The sequence below is a fragment of the Furipterus horrens genome, unplaced genomic scaffold (genome assembly GCF_987537825.1).
Source record: "Furipterus horrens unplaced genomic scaffold, mFurHor1.1.pri manual_scaffold_2, whole genome shotgun sequence".
In the NCBI taxonomy this organism is placed as follows: domain Eukaryota; kingdom Metazoa; phylum Chordata; class Mammalia; order Chiroptera; family Furipteridae; genus Furipterus; species Furipterus horrens.
Genome location: NW_028327172.1, coordinates 88,169,945 through 88,190,899, shown reverse-complemented (window position 1 = coordinate 88,190,899; position 20,955 = coordinate 88,169,945). Strand labels below are relative to the sequence as shown.

Below are 20,955 nucleotides of genomic sequence, written 5' to 3'. Positions count from 1 at the left end.
TATGGAGGGTTATCAGCGAGGAGGGGGAAGGGGGGAAATGGGGGGAAAGGTACAGGGATTAAGGGGCATAATTAGTAGGAACAAAATAGAAGGATATTAAGAATAGTAAAGGAAATGGGAAGTCAAAGAACTTACCTGCATAACCCATGGACATGAACTATGGAGAGGGATTGCTGGAGAGAAGGGGGGGACAGGGTGGAGGAGGGCAAAGGGGGAAAAATTGGGACAACTGTAATAGCATAATCAATAAAATATACTTAAAACAAAATACTAGAAGAACACTTCAAAATCAGTCATTTCCTTTTTATGGCTGAATAATATTCCACTCTATATGTGGAAAAATATATATATATATACACATATCACATTTTATTTCCTTATTCTCACCACACATACATAAGGTAAATATATGAGGTGATGGAGGTGTTAACTAACTGTATTGTGGTAGTTATTTTACAATATATGCATGTATCAAATCTTGTTGTACGTGGTAAACTTACACAATGTTGTTTGTCATATCTCAGTGAAGCTGGGAAAAATAAAAAATACACAGAAAATAAAATACAATCAGTAATAAGACCATATGTGTTAGTGTGTGTGTATGTGTATCTCTGTGTGTCTATTATCAGTGCATCTGTTCTACATTTCACTGGAATTCCTAGCAGTGACTAAGATAAGAAATAGAAATAAACAGTGTAAGAACCGGAAAAGAAGAAACAATACTGTATTGTTTACAGATGATATATCTACAGAGAACTTCCAAAGGGATCTAAAGGTAAATTATTAGAAATAATAAGAGACTTTAACAAGATTATTGGATTTAAGATCAATATATACAAATATTGCTTTTCTCTATACCAGCAAAAATTAGAAAACGATCAGAAGGCAGCGTTTAAAATAGCAATAAAAATTATAAGGACCTAAGGATACATAATAGAAGGTGGAGGAGACCTATGTAAAAGTGTTTATAAAACTTTATTAAAGGACATTGAAAAGCACCTATCCAAGTGAAAAGACTTATTTTTAGATAGGCGATTCAAGGTAAGAAAAATGTCAGTTCCCCCAAGTTGTTCTACAGATAGATCCATTATAATTCCAATGAAAATCCCAACAGTTTTAGATGTCTTTGACAAGCTGATTCTAAAATTTATATGTAAGAGCAAATGACCAAGACTAGTGAAGACATCCCTGAAAGGTGGAAGAGGAAGAGAGGAGAAAAAGAAAAGGGAAGCTTCTGTACCACACGGGAAGATTTCTTTAAAGGTGCAGTAATTGAGACACTGTGATTCTGATGCAGGTATAGACAACTGACCAAAGAGAAGTCCAGAACCCCTCATCTAAAAAGAAACCAGATAAATGAAACAAGTGGCTTGTGCATCATGAAGAAAGGGGGAGAGGGGTCCACAAATGGTGATAAGACAACTGGTTATCGGTATGAAAAAAAGCAGAAGTTAGATGCCCACCTCTCATCTTACACAAACATCAGTGCTGGGTGGAATAAACATTTAAATGTAAGAGGCAAAGCTTTAAAGTTTTTAGAAGAAAATTCTTTTTCTGACTCAGGATGACAAAAAATATCTTGACACAAGTATCATTGCACTTAATTACACTAGGATTATGAAATTCTATTCATTGAAAGACTTAAAAAGTGAAAAGACAAGCTATTAATTGAGATATCTGTCATACTTAATGACAAATAAGAATAAGAAATGAGCTGCTGTGATTCAGTGGATTGAGTGTCAGTGTGTGAACCAAGTGTTGCTGGTTCGATTCCCAGTCAGGGCACATGACTAGGTTGCACATCAGGTCCCCAGATTGGGGCGCGAGTGAGAGGCAACCACACAGTGATGTTTCTCTCGCTCTCTCCTTTCCCCTCTCTCTAAAAATATAAAATAAACAAATAAATAAATTATTTAAAAAAAAGAAATTAACAAAATGTCAACCCATTTGAAAATGGAACAAAAGCCATGAAAGATATCACTGAAGAAGAAACAGGAATGGTATGAAGCCCAACTTCATACTAAAATAAAATCAATACCATCTTTTATACCCCTAGATTGGTAGAAATTATACAGTCTAATAATATCAACTATTACTAAGTATGTAGAGTAATAAGAACAGTCTTATGCAGCTGGTGGGATGTTAAAATGAGGATGATTACTTAGGAAAACAATTCGAGATTATTTTGTAAAGTTGACAGTCTGCATATTGTGCTACCCAATGACTTCACCCCTAGGCCTGTCTGTAGAACATATTTCTCAAACTGATGAAAGTGACCCATTAATGGGCCTAGCTATTTAAAATAAAAGGTAGAATAGAAAGTATCAGAGGACATCATTCATTTTAAGGTTAAGTATTTTGTGATGTTGTTTCTGGTATTCATGAATATACATTTTTACTGGGTTCCCGTGTAAGAAGTATTTCTTATGAGAGTGGTAGTCAAGATTTGAGCATTGGTGCTTTTGGAACTCTTACATGTGCACAACATGCCCAGATGTGTTCACAACTGCATTATTTATAAAGGCACAAAACTGAGGGAGTGGGGAGAAGCCCCCTGACAGGAAAAGGGACCAATACATGATAATTTGCTGGCATAACAGAATACTACACAACATTGAAAATAAATGGATTATGGTTACAGGTAATAATATGGATGGATCTTAGGAAAATAGTATGGAACAAAATAAAACCAGTCACAGAAAACTGAAAAAAAATATGACATCATAATTATAAGCTCAAAACCCCACTAAACCATATCTTATTTTCTAAAATTTATTTTATTGATTATATTGTTACAATAATTCCAATTTTCTCCCCTTACTCCCCTCCACCCAGCATCTCCCTCCCCCAGCAATACCCCCCAAGTCCATACCCATGGTTCGTACATACAAGCTTTCCCACTTCACCCTTTCATATATTCTTCTTCTTCTCTTTTTTTTTTTTTAGCAAATATGTGATTAATTAATTATTTGAACAATAAAAAATAATCCCTCCCTCTCAGATATTAAGACCCTTTGTAATCTTATAAAGGACAATGGGCAAAAGTCTCAAGCTCCTCTAGCTGCTTCAAGCTGGACATGGTCATCGTCCCACCTACCCTTGGGTCCAGAAATCCCTAATAAGAGTGGGGGTGTGGAGGAGATGGTGAGCTTCTCACATGGGGAAGGATTGTGCAGACTCCAGGTCAGTTGGCTGTCTCCGGACAACGGCATGCTTGCTTTAACAGGCTGGCATCCTTGTTGTATTCTGGGGGCAACAGATTTGGCAACAGGGTTAAAAGACATCATTCAATTCATAACCACTAGATGACAAAAGGCAGGGATTAATTTTTCAAGGTTCCACATTAGGGGAAGAAAAAAAAAGAAAAGAAAGAAAAAAAGGGCTTCTTTGGAGGAAGGTGTGCTAGGCACATCTCACCTGTCCAAAACCCTTTTGCCCATTATACTTAGTTTGGGCTGAGGGAAATAGTTTATGTGTCCCCCCTCTCAGACCTCTGGGCCCTTTCTGTCCAAGCCATCAGGATAGAAAACAAACCAGTTTTAAAGTGAAGCCCACAGACCACCCCATTCTTCACCAACCCAGCCATTTAGTTCAGCCAAACCGTTGAGTCTCAGGAGGCAGCACTGCAGAGAGGATTAAGGGAGGCTTATACGTACAAACAATCACTCAGGTAATGCGGTCATAGGCTTATGCCCTTTGAAAACAGAAAACATGTTAATTTATGTAACATAACCCACAAACAAGTCTCTAAATCTGTAAGACTGTCTTATTGGAAAGACATCCAGTTGCAAGGCACTTGACATTCTTCTTGCCTGCAACTTAAATATCTTTGATGATATCACAGACACGGTTTAACTTTCAAGTGAAACCATATTTTAAATGAAAAGAAACTTTTAAGACAGTTAGCTGCACTACTTTATAGTCTACCACTGAGCATTGTGATTTTCCTTGAATAATGATTTTTCTCCCTAAGATTACCCTCCTTGTCATTAAAGGGACTACATTAAGTCCATTTTTAATTTATCCTGTTCATTTGTATAAACACAACAAGAGCAGCAAATGATCACTTATGATCTTTAGTTCTGCTTTGCTGGAACTTATGCAAGGAACATTTAGGGTGACCTTCAGTCTGCTCTTCAGGGCACAGAAGCTGGGCCACATACCTGGCATTCAGCCTTGCCTGTACACACCTGTCTTTTCCAAGTCTTTCTGGTTTTTCATTGTGCCTTAAGGTCTCTTCTAGCCATCTTTCAGGAAAACAACCTTCGTTCCTTCCCTGGAAAGATTGCTGTGGACCGCACAGCCAACCATGGTACCAGGCCTTTTATCTCGCAGGCTTTTATTACCTTCGAAAGTCATTCCCAGTTCCTCAGGGCTTTTTGGTAACAACCTGAGTCCAAGTATGTTTCCTTTAGGCTTGACATTCCAGTCAAAGACTTGGTAAAAAAAAAATACCCTCTATTAACCACTGCTCTTATTAGTTTTATGCAAAGAAATTTATGTCATTACTTCTTTAGAATGCCAAACTCTGGAGGGATCAGATAGGGAGAAAAATATACAGTGTGAAGGAAAATCTTTGTCCTTCTAATATTCACTGAACTGGCATTTCCATTCTTCATATTTTCATTTTTCCCCCACTAAAAATTTTTTTGTTTTTCCATTACAGTTGTCCCATTTTTTCCCCCTCTTGCTTCCCTGCACCCTGCCCCTCCCTTCCCCCACATTCAGTCCCCACTCAGTTGCCCATGTCCGTGAGTCATTTATACATGTTCTTTGACTAGACCCTTCCCCTTCTTACCCTCTTCTCTCCCTCATGCCTCCTCCCTTGTTACTGTTAGTCTGCTTCTTGTTTACATACCTCTGGTTCAATTTTGCTCATTTGTTTGTGTTGTTCATTAGTTTCCTGTAATAGGTGATAGCATAAGGTATTTTTCTTTCATTGCCTGGCTTATTTCGCTAAGCATAATTCTCTCTAGTTCCATCCATGTTGTTGCAAATGGTAGAAGTTCCTTCTTTCTTTCTGCTACATAATACTCCATTGTGTAAATGTACCACAGTTTTTTGATCCACTCATCTACAGATGGGCACTTAGGTTGTTTCCAGCACTTGGCTATTGTAAATAGTGCTGCTATGAACATTGGAGTGCATAGGTTCTTTTAAATTGGTATTTCAGGGTTTTTCTAATATAATCCTAGCAATGGAATTGCTGGTTCAAAAGGCAGTTCCATTTTTAGCTTTTTGAGGAAATTCCAAACTGTTTTCCATACTGGCTGCACCAGTCTGCATTCCCACCAGCAATGCACCAGGGTTCCCATTTCTCCGCATCCTCTCCAGCACAAGTTGTTTGTTGATTTGTTGATAATGGCTATTCTGACTGGTGTTAGGCGGTATCTCATTGTGGTTTTTATTTGCATCTCTCTGATGGCTAGTGATGTTGAGCATTCTTTCATATGTCTATGGGCCCTCTGTATGTCCTCTTTGGAGAAGTGTTTGTTCAGGTCCTTTGCCCATTTTTTAATTGGGTTGTCTGTCTTCTTGGTTTTCAGTCGTATGAGTTCTTTATATATTTTGGAGATCAATCCCTTGTCTGAGATGTCATCGATGAATATATTTTCCGATGTGGTTGGTTTCCTTTTCATCTTGCTGATGTTTTTTTTAGCTGCGCAGAAACTTTTTAGTTTAATGTAGTCCCATTTGATTATTCTTTCCTTTATTTCCCTTGCCTTAGGAGATATATCAGTGAAAATGTTGCTACGTGGGATATCTGAAATTTTCCTGCCTATTTTTTCCTCTAGGACTTTTATGGTGTCACGGCTTACATTTAAGTCTTCGATCCATTTTGACTTTATTCTGGTGTATGGTGTGAGCTGGTGGTCTAGTTTCATTTTTTTGCATGTCCCTGTCCAGTTCTCCCAACACCATTTGTTGAAGACGTTCTTTTCACTCCCATTTGATGTTCCTTCCCCCTTTGTCAAATATTAGTTTACTATATGAACCTGGGTTTATTTCTGGGCTCTCTATTCTGTTCCATTGATCTATATGTCTGTTTTTATGCCAGTACCAGACTGTTTTGATTACCGTGGCCTTGTAGTATAGTTTGATATCAGGTATTGTGATTCCTCCTACTGTGTTCTTCTTCCTCAAGATTGCTGTGGCTATTTGGGCTCTTTTTTGGTTCCATATAAATTTTTGAACTATTTCTTCTAGATCTGTGAAAAATGTCATTGGTATTTCAATAGGGATTGCATTGAATCTATAAATTGCTTTGGGTAGTATGGACATTTTAATGATGTTGATTCTTCCCATCCATGAGCATGGTATATGCTTCCATTTATTTGTATCTTCTTTAATTTCTTTCTTTAGTGTTATGTAGTTTTCTGAGTACAGGTCTTTTACCTCCTTGGTTAAGTTTATTCCTAGGTACTTTATTTTTCTTGTTGCTATGGTAAATGGGATTTTTCTTTCAGTTTCTATCTCTGAGTTTTTATTGTTGGTGTACAGAAATGCCTTCGATTTCTTAATATTGACTTTGTATCCTGCTATTTTGCCGAATTCACTTATTAGGTTGAGTAGAGTTTTTGTGGAGTCTATAGGGTTTTCTATGTACACTATCATGTCATCTGCAAATAATGACAGTTTTACTTCCTCTTTACCAATTTGGATGCCTTTTATTTCTCTTTCTTGTCTGATTGCTGTGGCTAGAACTTCCAAGACTATGTTGAATAGGAGTGGAGAGAGCGGACATCCTTGTCTTGTTCCTGATCTCAGGGGGAATGCTCTCAGTTTTTGCCCATTGAGTATGATGTTGGCTTCAGGTTTCTCGTATATGGCCTTTGTTATGTTGAGGTATGCTCCCTCTATTCCCATTTTGCTGAGAGTTTTCATCATAAATGGGTATTGTACTTTATCAAATGCTTTTTCATCATCCATTGATATGATCATGTGGTTTTTGTCTTTCATTTTGTTTATATGGTGTATTACGTTTATTGATTTGCGAATATTAAACCATCCTTGCATCGCTGGGATGAATCCCACTTGATCGTGGTGTATGATCTTTCTAATGTGTTGCTGGGTCCGGCTTGCCAATATTTTGTTGAGGATTTTAGCATCTATGTTCATCAGCGATATTGGCCTGTAGTTTTCTTTCTTTGTTGTGTCTTGACCTGGTTTTGGAATTAGGGTTATACTGGCTTCATCGAACGAGTTTGGGAGTCTTTCCTCTTCTTGGATCTTTTGGAATAGTCTGAGGAGGATAGGAGTTAGTTCTTTCCTAAATGTTTTGTAGAATTCACTTGTGAAGCCATCCGGTCCAGGGCTTTTGTGTGCTGGGAGTTTTTTGATTACTACTTCAATTTCACTAGCTGTTATTGGTCATTCAGACTTTCTGCTTCTTCTTGATTCAGTTTGGGAAGACTATAGGTTTCCAGGAATTTGTCCATTTCCTCTAGGTTGTCAAATTTCTTGCCATACAGTTGTTCGTAATAATTTCTTATAATCCTTTGTATTTCTGTGGTATCAGTTGTGATTTCTCCTCTTTTGTTTCTGATTTTATTTATTTGGGTCCTCTCTCTTTTTTTCTTGATGAGCCTGGTTAAAGGCTTGTCAATTTTTTTTACGTTTTCAAAGAACCAGCTCCTACTTTTGTTGATCTTTTGAATTGTTAGTTTAGTCTCTATGTCATTTAATTGTGCTCTGATTTTGATGATTTCCTTCCTTCTACTTGATCTGTGCTTTGCTTGTTGTTCTTCCTCTAGTTTTTGTAGCCATAGGGTTAAATTTTTTATTAGAGATTCTTCTAGCTTTTTTAGGTATACCTGTATTGCTATGCACTTTCCTCTCAGGACTGCTTTTGCTGTGTCCCATAGGTTTTGGGTTGTTGTGTGTTCATTATCTTCAGTTTCCAGAAACTTTTTGATTCCTTCCTTGATTTCATTGTTAACCCATTCATTATTTAATAGCATGTTATTCATTCTCTATGAGTTTGAATGTTTTTGAGTTTTTTCCTTGAGATTGATTTCCAATTTTAAGCCATTGTGATCTGAGAAGATGCTTGATATAATTTCAATTTTCTTGAATTTGTTGAGGCTTGTTTTGTGTCTTACCATGTGGTCTATCTTTGAAAATGTTCCATGTGCACTTGAGAAGAATGTATATTTTGCTTCTTTGGGGTGAAAACTTCTATATATATTGAGTAAGTCCATTTGTTCTCGAGTGTTGTTCAGTGCCTCAATATCTTTGGTGTTTCTTTGCTTCGAAGATCTGTCCATTGTTGACAATGGGGTGTTAAAGTCCCCTACTATGAGTGTGTTGCTGTCTATATCTTTCTTGGAGTCTTTCAAAATTTTCCTTATATATTTGGGTGCTCCTAAGTTGGGTGCATATGTATTTATAAGGGTTATATCTTCTTGATGTACTTTTCCCTTAAGTATTATGAAATGCCCTTCTTTGTTTTTATGGCCCTTGCTGTGAAATCTGTTTTGTCTGATATAAGTATTGCTGCCCCAGCTTTTTTTTTTCATGTCCATTTGCTTGAAATACTTTTTTCCATCCCTTTACTTTCAATCTGTGTAGATCTTTTGTTCTAAGGTGGGTCTCTTGTAGACAGCATATATGTGGGTCATTCTTTCTAATCCATTCAGCTAGCCTATGTCTTTTAATTTAAGCATTTAATCCATTTATATTTAAGGTTATTACCGATAAGTACTTATTCATTGTCATTTTTCCCCTTTGTACTCGTGTTCTTCTCTGTCTTTCTCTTTCTTTATCTTCTTAAAGCAGACCCTTTAGCATCTCTTGCAATGCTGGTTTGGTGGAGATGTATTTTTTTAGCCTTCTTTTGTCTTGAAAGCTCCTTATTTCACCTTCCATTTTGAATGAGAGCTTTGCTGGGTAGAGTATTCTAGGTTGTAGGCCTTTTTTTTCATTGCTTGGAATATTTTTTCCATTCCATTTTGTCTTGTAGTGTTTCTGCTGAGAAATCTGATGATAGCCTTATTGGAGCTCCCTTGTATGTTATGAGTTGTTTCTCTCTTGCTGCTTTTAGGATTCTCTCTTTGTCTTTCAATGTTGCCGTTTTAATTATGATGTGTCTTGAAGTGGGCCTGTTGGGGTTCATCTTCATTGGGACCCTCTGTGCCTCCTGGATTTGTGTGACTCTTTCTCTCCTCATGTGAGGGAAGTTTTCTGTCATTAGTTTTTCAAAGAGGTTTTCTATCCCTTGCTCTTCTTCTCCTTCTGGAATTCCTATGATACGGATATTATTACGTTTCATGTTGTCCTGCAGCTATCTTAGAGCCTCTTCAGTCTTGTTCAGTCTTTTTTCATTTTGTTGCACTGTCTGGGAGTTTTTGTCTTCGTTGTCCTCCAGCTCGCTGATCTGATCTTCTGCTTCCTCTAGCCTGCTTTTAATTCCTTCTACTGTGTTCTTCAATTCAGAGATTGTATTCTTCGTTTCCTCCTGGCTCTTATTGATAGCTTCTATGTTCTTTTTCATGCTGGTGTAATTCTCAGTAAGTTCCTTGTAATTTTTTCTGGAGTTCCCTTTAGTTTCCCTGGAGTTCTTTGTAGTTTCCACTGACCTTATTGAGTTTCTCCATAATCCATGTTTTGAATTCCATATCTGATATTTTGCTCCCCTCTATTTCATGTAGCACTCTCTCTGGGGATTCTACCTTTCCTTTTGATGGGGGGTTGTTTCTCTGTCTCCCCATTTTTGTGACTCCTATTGTTTGTTGGTGCTTCTTAGAATGATTTGCACTATCCTGGATCTGCCTCTGGTAGCGTCTGATCCTGTACCAGTCTGGCCCTAGGCAGCCTGTTGGAGACTTCCAGGGATCTACTGCCTTTGTCTGTCTTCTTTAGTTGTTAATCTATTCGATCCATGATTAGCCCTCAGGCTTAAGGACCGTGGGTGTGGCAGCTTAATTCCTGTAGGCAGGGCTTTTATTTCCCCTCAGGCTGATGCCAATTGGAGGGGAATGATCTGCCTGCTGTACTGGGGCTGAGTCAGCACTGGCTGGTCCTGGGAGTAGGTTAGTGTAGCTTCCACTTACTCCTACACCATCTTGGATCTCCGTCTGTGTTGTCCTTGATGTTATTTGTTTAATCTGTCTGGTTGTATTTTAGCTACTCTTTGGTGGGTCTTTTTTTCTGGTTAGTTGATTGAGAGTCACTCTGCCCACCTTGTCTTGAGATCTTTTGTGGAGGTGCTGCTAAAATGTAATCACACAACCCAGGCAAGAAACCCACACCCTCCAATATCTCCCCCAACTACAATCTCACTATAGGTTGCAAATGAGCCCATATTAATATACTTGTGGAGATATTGAGACTCTTATTTCATAGGAGAAACAGATAGGAGTTGTTTTAAATGAAGGAAGGGTAATTTTTGAGAGAGAAGTTGATAGAGTAATAATATTAGTAATTGGGATCAAGGCTATGTAAGACAGCAATTAACATTAACACTGTATGTTTGAAAAGGAGGAGAGGGTTACAGTGTGTAGTGAGAAAGTGGAAGTGTACAGTGTTAGGATTATATAATAGGTATATGCTATATGTTTAGTGTGGAAGGAAGGATAGACACAACAGACATCCAGGCAGACAGACAGCCAAAAATTGAAGCAGAGGGTTGAGGGGGTTAGAAGGTAGGAAACAGATTGAGAAAGAATTTTTCAAGAATAAAAATACAGAGTAGAAAATAGCAAGACAGGAAGGGAGAGAGGAAAGAGAGAGAGAAAGAGAGGAGAAGGGTAGGAAAGAGAACGAAAGAATAAGGGGAAGGAGAAGAGAGGGGACTGGATTAAAATTTAATAAATATATATTATTAAAAAATTAGAAGATTAAAACGATATATAATAGCAAGATAGAGAGAATAGAGAGAGAGAGGAATAAGAGATGGGAAAGGGAAGCAAGAATAATTGAATGGAGAGGGGGCAGGGGGCAAAATAAAGAAAAATATTAATAAAATTAAAAGTACTTAGAAAGAAAAGGGAAGAAAGAAGAGGACGAGGGAGGGAAAGAACATGAGGGAGGGAAGGAAATCGAGAGTAAGAAGAGATATTAGGGAGGGAAAAATTGAAATTGAAGAGCTGACAAAAGATAGGATGAAGGAGAGAAATACAAGAGAGAGAGAAAGGAGAGGGGGGATGGGGAGGAAAGAGAGAATGGGTAAGAAGGGGAGGGTGAAGGGGGAGGGGAATAGATTAGAATTTAAATATTAAAAGATTAGAATATAAAGTGGAATAGGGAGAAAGAAAGAAACAGAATATTTATAGAGAGAGAAGGAAAATAAGGGAAAGAGAAGAAAGAAAAACGAATGGAGACTGAAGGGGGACAAAATAAAGAAAGAAATTTAATAAAATTGAAAGTGCTAAGCGCGGAGGAAGGAAAGAGAAAGAAAGGAAACAGGGAGGATGAGGATAAGGGGGAGGGAAGGGGATTAGAAGAAGGGAATATGAAGGAAAGGGAGAGAACTTAAAATTAAAAAATTAACAAAGAATAGGATGAAGGGGAGACATGCTAAAGGGAGAGAAGGGAGGGAAGAGGAGGGGAGAAAAGGAGAGAGAATAAGAAAGGATGGGAGGGGCAGTAAGAGAGAGTGAGAAATAAAAGAATGAGAGGATTTTAACTCAATTCAACTTTTAGGCACAGTCTCTGGGTATTTTTTGGTTTGTTTGTTTTTTGTTTTTCCTTCCTTCCTTCCTGGGTCTGCCCGTATTCAAAGTTCCATGGGTTTCAAATCTTTTCTGGTTGGTTGGCTGGCTGTGGGAAGGTCCTGCTTGATTCTGATGTTGCTAGTCTTTTATTCGTGGGCCTACCACCGCTCTGCTGTGAGCTGCGTTTAGTTGTCCCCTCCTGTATCACCCTCAGCCCTCCTCAGGCTTGTCCAGCTACTCCTTCCCGCCATTGGTCCAGCCTGCGCCTGCCAGCAATCTCCACCCTGCCTCCATTCGTGTCTCTATTCCCGAGCTACAGCTTCTGCTCGCTTCCCTCTCTATAGGCCTGCGCGCTCTATCTCCCTCCCCGTCCCAGCAGTGTCCCTTTGTTCTGCAGGATTCCAGTGTGGTCGGTCAGCGCAGCGCTCTCCTACCCAGGAGCTCTCCACCAGTCTGGAGCTCCGCAGCAGCCTTTCCCCGCGAGCCCTTCTCCCAGTCCTAAAACCGTCTCCACTCCCGACCCACAGCCTCTGCTCACTTCCCTACTTACACGTCCTGTGTGCCCTATTTCTCTCCTAGCCCCAAACCCGCCCTTTGTTCTGTGGGATTCTAGCGCAACCGCTCAAAGCACCGGGGGCATGCACTGCTCTCTTGCTCAGGAGCTCTCCCCGGTCCGGAGTTCTGCAGCCGCTTTTCTGTGCGGCCTGTCTCCTTGCCCCCAAACTGTCCCTTTCTTCTGTAGGGCCCTAGCTCTAGTGCTGTGCACGCCCGGAATGCCGAGCTTTCGGTCGGAAGTTGCAGCTGAGGAGGTTTCCCTCTAGACTCAGATCACACAGTTTCTCCCAGTCCTGGTTGTTCACTGTTCTCCCACTCCTCTGGCTTTTTCGGCCGAATGCTCTCCCTAACTCCCTACAAGACTTCACTTATCGGTGTGCCCCTAGCAGGGGGAGCCTCCAAGCAGCTCTCGGTTATTGAGCCCTCGGGCGTGGTACTGCAGACGCACCAGGTCCCTGAATGACTCAGCCTGCAGTGCGTGGTAAATCCCTCTGGCCCCCTCCACGCTGCTCCCACGCTCTCCTCCGTGTTCACGCTATCGGAGATCCACACTCACTCAGTCACTCCTCTCCGCATTCGTTCCTGAAGTCTCTCCTTAACAGTAGTGAGCTGAGAACATTGCCCCTACTCTGCCGCCATCTTCCCAAGTCTCCAACCATATCTTATTTAGATACATTTTTAAAAGAATAGCAGGATGGATATTCATACAGTGGAAACTTACTTAGCCACAAAAAGGAATGAAGTACTGACACATGCTATAGCATGGATGAAATTTGAAAATATGCTAAGTGAAAGAAATCAGATGCGAAAGGCCACATATATTATGATTTGTTATATGAAATGTCCAGAATAGGTAAATCCCTAGAGACAAAGTAGACTAGGGTTGTCAGGGGCTGGGGGGAAGGGAAAATGGGAGTCACTGATAATGGTTACAGATTTTCTTTTGGGGATGATGAAAATATTCGAGAATTGAAGGTGCTTGTACAATTTTGTGAATACACTAAAAGCCATTGAATTATACACTTTCAAATAATGAATTGTATGGTATGTGATTTCTTAATGTTAAACTTTTTGAAGAGAGCAAAGGAATGATTAAAAATATGTTCAGGATACTTTTTACCTCTGGCAGTAGAGCCAGGGGATAGGACAGAGGGAAAGCTAGGTAAGTGCAGCAGTATTTGTCAAGTTCTACTTCTTAAATTACTTGTTTATGGATGTTTATCTTATTACTATGCTTTATTGTGTGTGTAGTATATATTTTCATACATATAAAATAGGTAAAGTTTTAAAGAAATGCAATTATTAAATGAGGTAGCATTAAAAGCAAAAGTGCCTTTTGACAAACACTTCTTGAATGAGTCTGAGGTCTGTGCCTCTGGATGCAGCTGTCCTGCCCTCTGCTGGCTGCGAGGGGAAGGGCAGCTGGGTGCTGCTGGCTTGGGCTGTGGAGGTAATAAGGCGAGATCCCTCAGAACAAGCAGGGCCCTGGCCACTAGGCAGATGTCCAGGAGGTCAGGCCACTGCCAGTTTCACCCCACATGGAAAACAGCAGTCTCAGACTTTCCTGGTTGGGGTTTTAACCCACTTTTCCTCTTTGGCTTCCACCACACTCCTTTAAGCCTAGGAATGAGCTGTGTGTAACTCCACTGAAATCTCCCCCTGGGAGGGACTGAGTAGCCCTGTCTTCTGCTTTTATCCAGATGGCTTATCCTGGGGTGACTGACCCCAGAGACCTGAGGCTCTTGATATGAGCTCATGAGCACAAGTCTCGGTTGTCTTCTGGGGAAGGAGAGGCCGGGGAACTAATGCTCAGAAAACCAGTCTCCACACCCCCGTTGTTTAATCAAACCACCTTTCTGGAAGATTGTGAACTGAAGCCTGTGGGAAGAGTTGGCTTGGGCAAGTTAGAGGTGAAAGTGAGAGGGGTAACGTAGGGAGCGCTGTCAGCATTTCCGGGTTTCCCATATAGAGTTCGAGAAACTGCCATCCTGCACCCTACCTGGCTGGCCAGACTAGAGCCAGCATGGGTTTGCCTGCACCATTTAATCTAATAGGAGGAAGAACTTCCAACAATGGGTCTTGGCTGTGCGGAGCCAGGCCAGGAAGTCCCAGGCATCTTAATGAACTAGAGATGGCCATAGAAGGGTGGCCTGGAGAGGAGGTCACCGATGAGCTATCTCCAGAGCCATCAGAGCTTATGGCTTTGGCACTAGAGAGGCAGGTGCAGAGGAATTACTGAGCTGAGTTAGGATCTAGGTTCTGTTGCTCACTACCGTGAATGCATTTTAACTCTTTAAGCTCAGGTTCTTCATCAGCAAAAGGGGTGGGTCACCCTGCCTACTAATTGTATTGGTTCAATTGTAGTAATTGAATTAATGCAAGCAGAGCACTTTGTAAGAGTCAGATAAATGTCAGCTGCTTCTGCTATGTTGTTTGAACCCTCCCCATGTGGACAACGCTCAGAGGAGAGCTGGGAACTTGACTGGGCGCTCCTGGTCAGGCTGAGGGCTGGAGTGAGGATTCTCCTATCCAGGGATTTGTTTTTCCTTCCTCTGTCCCCAGAAGCCATGGAGCTGGTGCTGATCTTTCTGTGCAGCCTGCTGGCCCCCACCATCCTGGCCAGTGGTAAGTATGCCGTAGGACCTGGCTCTGACAGGACAGCAGCCATGGCCTTTTCTCCTGGCCCTTTGGGACTCTAGGGTTGAGGCTCTCAGATTCTACATGTCTGATCAGCCCCCTGCCTCCACTTTAGCAGAAAATGTCCTGAAAGGTGGCAGCTATTCACAGACCTTATCTAGCCTGCCTACCCCTCTCCACAGGTTCTGGCAGGGTCTGCTTTTAAGCCTCCAGTTCACCAGCCTCCTGCAGACTTTTGGCCAGAACTTTGAGAGCCAGACCTGCACATCAGTCCTTAGACTGACCATGTGTAGGTCACGTGTTTTTTCTTACTCTCAGTTTCCTCATCAGTAACAGGGGAAATAGACCCTGCCTTTTGGGGATGACGTGAATAAGAAGGGACCTTAAAAGTATGTGGCTGTGCTGTGAACACGGATTCCTACTGGGGCTCTGAGCTGCACCTGCCCTGTGCTAGCAGGCAGCCTTGCCCCTCGTGCTTCTCCAGGCTCCTCCGTTTAATAGACCCTGCCTCCCAGGACCTCCTTTGTGGAGGGAAGGGCTGTGGGGCAAGGTATGATATTTGGGAACCAGGATGTGGAGTGGTCCTCCTCTTGACCAGGCTTGTTTATTTTTGTAGCAGCTGAGCAGGAAAAAGAAAAGGACCCTTTTCATTATGGTGAGTGGTGACAGAAACCCTGGGTGGGGCAGGGGGAGCACAGCCCATTTTCAGGGGAGGGATAGGCATGCTCTCCCTGGCCTTTCCTCTTCTCCCATCTCTCACCCTGTTCCTTTGGCAGATTACCAGACCCTGAGGATCGGGGGATTGGTGTTTGCTGTGGTCCTCTTCTCTGTCGGGATCCTCCTTATCCTGAGTAAGTTTGTTTGTTCACCCTGTCAGAGCAATGTCTGCTGCCAAGCAAGTGAAGAGCAGTGTAAAAGCCTGGGTGCTCCCTCTCCTGGAGAGGGAAAGAGCCTGTCTGTTCTCCCTGTTATCTTTAGGACCTAATATAGTGCAGGGCACATAATAGGTGCTCAGCAAAACAGTGAAGCATGAACAAAATAAATACTCAGTGAAAACAAGCACAGGTAAGAAGAAGGGGCAGGGTGGCCCTCCTGGTGCTGTGTCCAGCAGGTTGCAAGTAGGGAGTCACAGGACATAGGACACAGAGGCTGTCCTTAGTGTGCTCTGAGGGATGTGCCCCTGTCTGTGTATGTTCTCCCTTATAAGCCTGGTCTGCATGGAGTCCTCTGCACTTGCTCGCTTGGGCAGCTTGGCTGTGTAGCCATCCCAGGTGCTGTTGAACCTGGGCCTCAGAAGAACCCTCCTTTCAACTGAGGATTGCCACCCACATACAGCTGTGCAAGCTGTGCCCCACCCAGGTGTAGGGGATGCTGTTTACTGGGTCCCACAGCCTGCACCAACTCACACGGTAGCCCTCCTGTGACCAAGCCAGGAGCATGACCTTGAGTTCAAGCCAAGAGGATGACCTTGGGTGGTTTCTTTGACTTTCAGGTCGCAGATGCAAGTGTAGCTTCAGTCAGAAGCCACGGTAAGGATGCCATCCATGGTTGTGGACATTGGGGAGATAAGAGGGGATAGGAAGGGAGGCTCCCTGTATGTGACCCAGATGAGTATTTTAGATTCTTGTCTCAGAAACAGGCCATGTGCATTGAGGGTAGGGCAGAAGTTTTGAGGATGGTCAGGCAGACTTTGATGGTTAGCGTATCATCTCTTCTGATGAGTATGGGGGATAGGAGGTGGGCGAGAGGGTGCTAGGTCCTTGTCTGCAGGCCCTTGAGATATTTGGGGTCGGGAGGGGGAAGGCAGAGTGTCTCAGGGCCTCTCTTGAGCTCCATCTCCTCTCTTTAGGATCTGTGACACTGTCCCTGCTTGTCACCTTTTCATGAGGCTCTCTGATCTGAGTAGAAGCTTGGTCTCCCTTTCATTCACTTTTCTATTTCAACATCAAAGGCACACCCCATTAGTCCACTACAATAACCAAGGTAGCTCTGGACATCAGAACAATAAAGTCTGTGGCAGGGCACAACTCAAGGCCCGAGAAGGCCCTAGATCACCCTTCCCAGTACTTAGGGCTGGGGCTGACACTGAAGGGTTCCTGCAAGCTTTCCCGGCTCTGCCGCCTTCTCCCTCATCCCTGAGCCCCATGGAAAGTCTGGAGTCTTCAGAAGACTCAAGGTCCCCCTGCTCCAGAAAGGAGAATGGTGATGCTCTCTGGGCTTGCGCTGGATGCCTCTGATGGAAGGGGTTCTGCCTTGTCTTCTTGCAGGGTTCCAGGGGATGAGGAGGCCCAAGCAGAGAACCTCATCACTGCCATTGGTAACTATCGTGGCCCCTGCCCATGTCTCCTCATCTCCACCACACAGGCCCCTGTGCATGACGTTTCTGCCTAGTGTCAGGCATGATACAAAGTGTGTCATAGACCCCATCTCATTTCATGTACATACAGCCCCATGAGGCAGGCATCACTATCCAGTTTTACAGCTGAGGGACTCAAAAGTTAAGGAATGTGCCAAGTTCCTATGGCCATCAAGTAGCAGGGCAACAATTTGCACCCCAGTCACTGTGACTCAAAATCCTACACAACCCTGGCTGGTGTGGCTCAGTGAATTGAGCACCAGCTTGTGAACCAAAGGGTCACTGGTTCGATTCTCAGTCAGGGCACATGCCTGGGTTGTGGGCCAGGTCCCAGCTGGGGGTGTGCGAGAGGCATCCGATCGATGTATCTCTTGCACATCGACATTTCTCTCCCTCTTTCACCCTCCCTTCCCCTCTCTCTAAAGTTAAATAAATAAAATTTTACCCAAAAAATCCCACATGAGTCACCTCTTGCTCTGCGGGTCAAGCTCCCCCGAAGTCAGGCACAGGCATGGCTGCTGCAGGGCGCCCCTCTGGGGTGAGGGCCATTCACTGTAACCTCTTCTGCTTTACTCTCCAGCGACAGAGCCCCAGAAAGCGGAGAACTGAAGTGCGGCCCTCAGGAGGGAAGGTAAGCTGCTCTGTGCCTGCATCTTCCTCTCTCACCATCACTTTTCTTTTACTGGGGAAGAATCGGGCTAGCTTTTGCAATGGGCACAGCTTTTATTATGAGCTGTGCTCTGAGGAGCCTTGTGTCTTGAAAAGGATGATGAGACAGATGGACACAGTCCTGTGGGTGATGAATAGGGTGTCACCCTAGCTGCACTGTGGGCATGACATGGGAGGGAATTAGTGAAATACTTCTAATATCAGGGCAACATGAAGATACTGGCTTTTAGGCATGACTCAGCAAGTTCCTTAGGGCCACTTTTTAAAATTAACAATTTATGAAACTTTCCAACCCTACACAGGAATCAGGAGATTAGTATATGACACCCCACCTTCCTCCATGTCCCCACATACCAGGGTTGTCAGTTCTCAGCCTTCAGGATCACTGCTTATATATAGTGTCTTTTTCCATTGTTCATTGTAGAGACAAGGGAAATACAATAATAACTGTTCAGTGCTTTGCCAGTTTCAAAATGCTGTCACACACGAACTCTCTGGAGCCTGCCTGGACAGGCGGCACTTACCCCATTCTGTAGATGGAGAACTACAGTCAGAGAGCATAGCCTTACAGATGAGGAGTGACAAACTGGAACCTGGATTCAGGCCTTTGCAGTTTGGCGTCGTTTTCACCACACCCCTCTACTCCTGCCTCCCTTGCTTTATGACATACATACCCTGGAAAAGACTGGGCCCAGGAATCAGTCTTCTGTCCGCTTTCTTTTAGGATAAGGCGTATACCATTATCCTAAACTGTAAGTTAAAATAGACTTCTGTCTGTCCAGTGCCTGACACACCAGCTTTCTCTCATCGCAATGACACGGTGTGCTTCTGTAGCATTCGAATTCTCTCCTAAGTGCTTTTAGATCTTCTTAAAGCCCTGTGGGTGTCAGGAGGGCACAGCAGGGCTCACAACATCCATCTCCTTGATGGGGCTCCAGAGACTGATTCCTGAACTGAGGTGGCTGTGGGAGCCAGTCTTGGAGGCGGATCAGGGCTCAAGGAAGGGAGCCAGGGAGCCTGGAGATAGCAGTTTCTCTCTCTCTCTCTCTCTCTCTCTCTCTCTCTTTTGACTAGGACTTCCTCAGAAACCTGTTCTCCTAGGTCTCCAGACTGTGACCAACTATTGAGGGTGTCCTCTGATAGAGGCTCTGGGTTTAACACTTTCCTTTCCATGTCAACCCAGTTCTGGACCTCCAAAGGGACCCTTCCCCTGAGGTCCACCCCTCCTGTGCCTTCATCTCCTTGTCTTGAATCTCAGGCTGTCCTACTGGCTTCACCAGAACAGGGCACTTACAATGGGTTTCAGTGAAATAAAGGCCAGGAGATAAGCAGCTAAAGATTTCTGAAAGGAGCCAGAGCTGTTGTTGTTGTTGTTTTGGGCTTTTGTTTTGTTTTGTTTTGTTAATTTAAATTTTCCCCCTTTCCCTGGTCCGGTGTGGCTCAGTTAGTTGGGCATCATTCCAAAAAACAAAAGGTCGCTGATGCCTGGGTTGCAGGTTTGGTCCCCAGTCAGGGCATGTATGGAAGGCTGCCCATCAATGTTTCTCTGTCACGTCGATGTTTCTCTCCCTCTTTCTCCCTCCCTTTGCCTCTTTCTAAAATCAAACATTAAATTAAATTAAACTCTCTCCCTCTTCAGCCTCCAGAACCTGAAGGCAGCTGCTTGAACCTTTAGATGCAAATGTTGATGCTTAAGAAGACTGGCCACTTCGGCAGCAGATCTCTCTCCAGGAGAAGTCGAGAACTTGTGTGTCCTCTGCCCTGCCCCATCCCCTGGCGCCAGTCCTCACCTAGTGCCCCAACTAACACCGCCTTCCCAGCTGCAGCCTGTGGGCTTGCCCACCTCCTGTGATGTATCTGTGTGTGCGTGTGTGTGACAACTGTGGTCTTCGTGCCTGCTTATCTGTGGCTGATGTTTAGTGAACCTGGACTCACTTTCCTGGGCCGGAGCTGAGCCATGTTACCATCAGCTCCTCCCTGCTCCTCTGTGGCGCCCTCTCCCCTCCTGCTCCCGGGAGTCTGTTTTTCCTCTGAGAAACCATTCCCTTCTCTTGATTTAGGGGTGGGTACAGGGCTGGGGCCCTGGTGGGAGTCTCCACTCATCTTGGGACTTGGGACGGTTTATATCACCTTCATGACCATTCTTCATGGCCCATCTCCACTCCTTTTGCAAGGACCTTGCTTCCATAGTTCATCTTGGAAAGTAGTCTGTTCTGAGGGTGTCTTAGCAATTGGAGGTTAACAGCAAGGAGCTGGTGAGCCCAGCTACACCTTCAAGCTGGTGTTGCCCCTTTCCTGGTCATTTTTCCCCTAGGACTTCCCTCATGGAGCTACCATCTACCCTGGCAATTGCAGAGTGGGAGGGAAGCCAGGCCCAGATTTTGTCGTCTGCCCCTGGGGAATATGCCCCTTGCATATCCTCTCAGCAATAACCCCTTGGGCTCTGGATCCCTACCCCCTCTCCTACTTTCCCTGCTCCCAAGAATATGGTCTATAGCCCAGCTAGTCTGGACTCAGACTCCCATTCTTGAGTTGGGTCTCTGGCAGGCGATGCATTCTGGTAGGGCAGCATCCTGGGGTTGGGTAGCCAAGAGAACAGGGGTCCTTTGCTTCTCTGTCCGTGCCCATTGGTCAGGCATCAATGATGGCTGCTGTGCCCTTCTCTCCTCCTGTCACTGCTCAGAGTGGTGTGTGCAGTCGCTCTGCTCTGTTGTGGGTTAGAGACCAGACAGGGCTCCTCCCAGAAAGAGGCCAAAGGTCATAAAGAAAGTGGAAAGTCGAACCAGACCCTGCCCCTCCCATCCATCCTGTTATCCTGGAAACTAACTTAACATGTGCCAGGATTACTGTCTGTGCTGTGATCTATCCTCTCAACAACAGCAAGGAATAAAATGCAATTTGTTTCCTAGTGGCTCTGAGGTACATTCCTTTCTGTGAAAGAACTCTAATATTTGAAGAGTCAGAGGGACTCTGTCCTTGGTCAGAGGGAGGAAGTGAGGGCTACAGAGAGTGCTAAGTGGTGCTTATTTGTTCCAACTGCTTTAATGCTTAGTCCCCACACCCCATGCCACTTATCCTCCCTCC

At 43.5% G+C, this 20,955-nt stretch overlaps 1 protein-coding gene across 2 annotated transcripts in view; it reads left to right on the top strand.

Moving 5' to 3' along the window:
• FXYD6 (FXYD domain containing ion transport regulator 6) overlaps window positions 1–20,782 on the top strand; it is a 40,836-nt gene extending 20,054 nt beyond the window's left edge. The window contains exons 2-8 of one of the 2 annotated variants that reach the window (XM_090266010.1): window positions 14,772–14,834; window positions 15,466–15,501; window positions 15,623–15,697; window positions 16,339–16,375; window positions 17,114–17,163; window positions 17,783–17,833; window positions 19,511–20,782. In XM_090266010.1, coding sequence (XP_090122136.1) covers window positions 14,777–14,834; window positions 15,466–15,501; window positions 15,623–15,697; window positions 16,339–16,375; window positions 17,114–17,163; window positions 17,783–17,811 — 285 coding nt within the window. In that variant the 5' untranslated portion in view covers window positions 14,772–14,776 and the 3' untranslated portion in view covers window positions 17,812–17,833; window positions 19,511–20,782. Of the gene's footprint in view, window positions 1–14,771; window positions 14,835–15,462; window positions 15,502–15,622; window positions 15,698–16,338; window positions 16,376–17,113; window positions 17,164–17,782; window positions 17,834–19,510 lie in introns of both variants that reach the window. The other variant, XM_090266009.1, reaches the window with a different exon arrangement.
• Window positions 20,783–20,955: the final 173 nt, after the last annotated feature.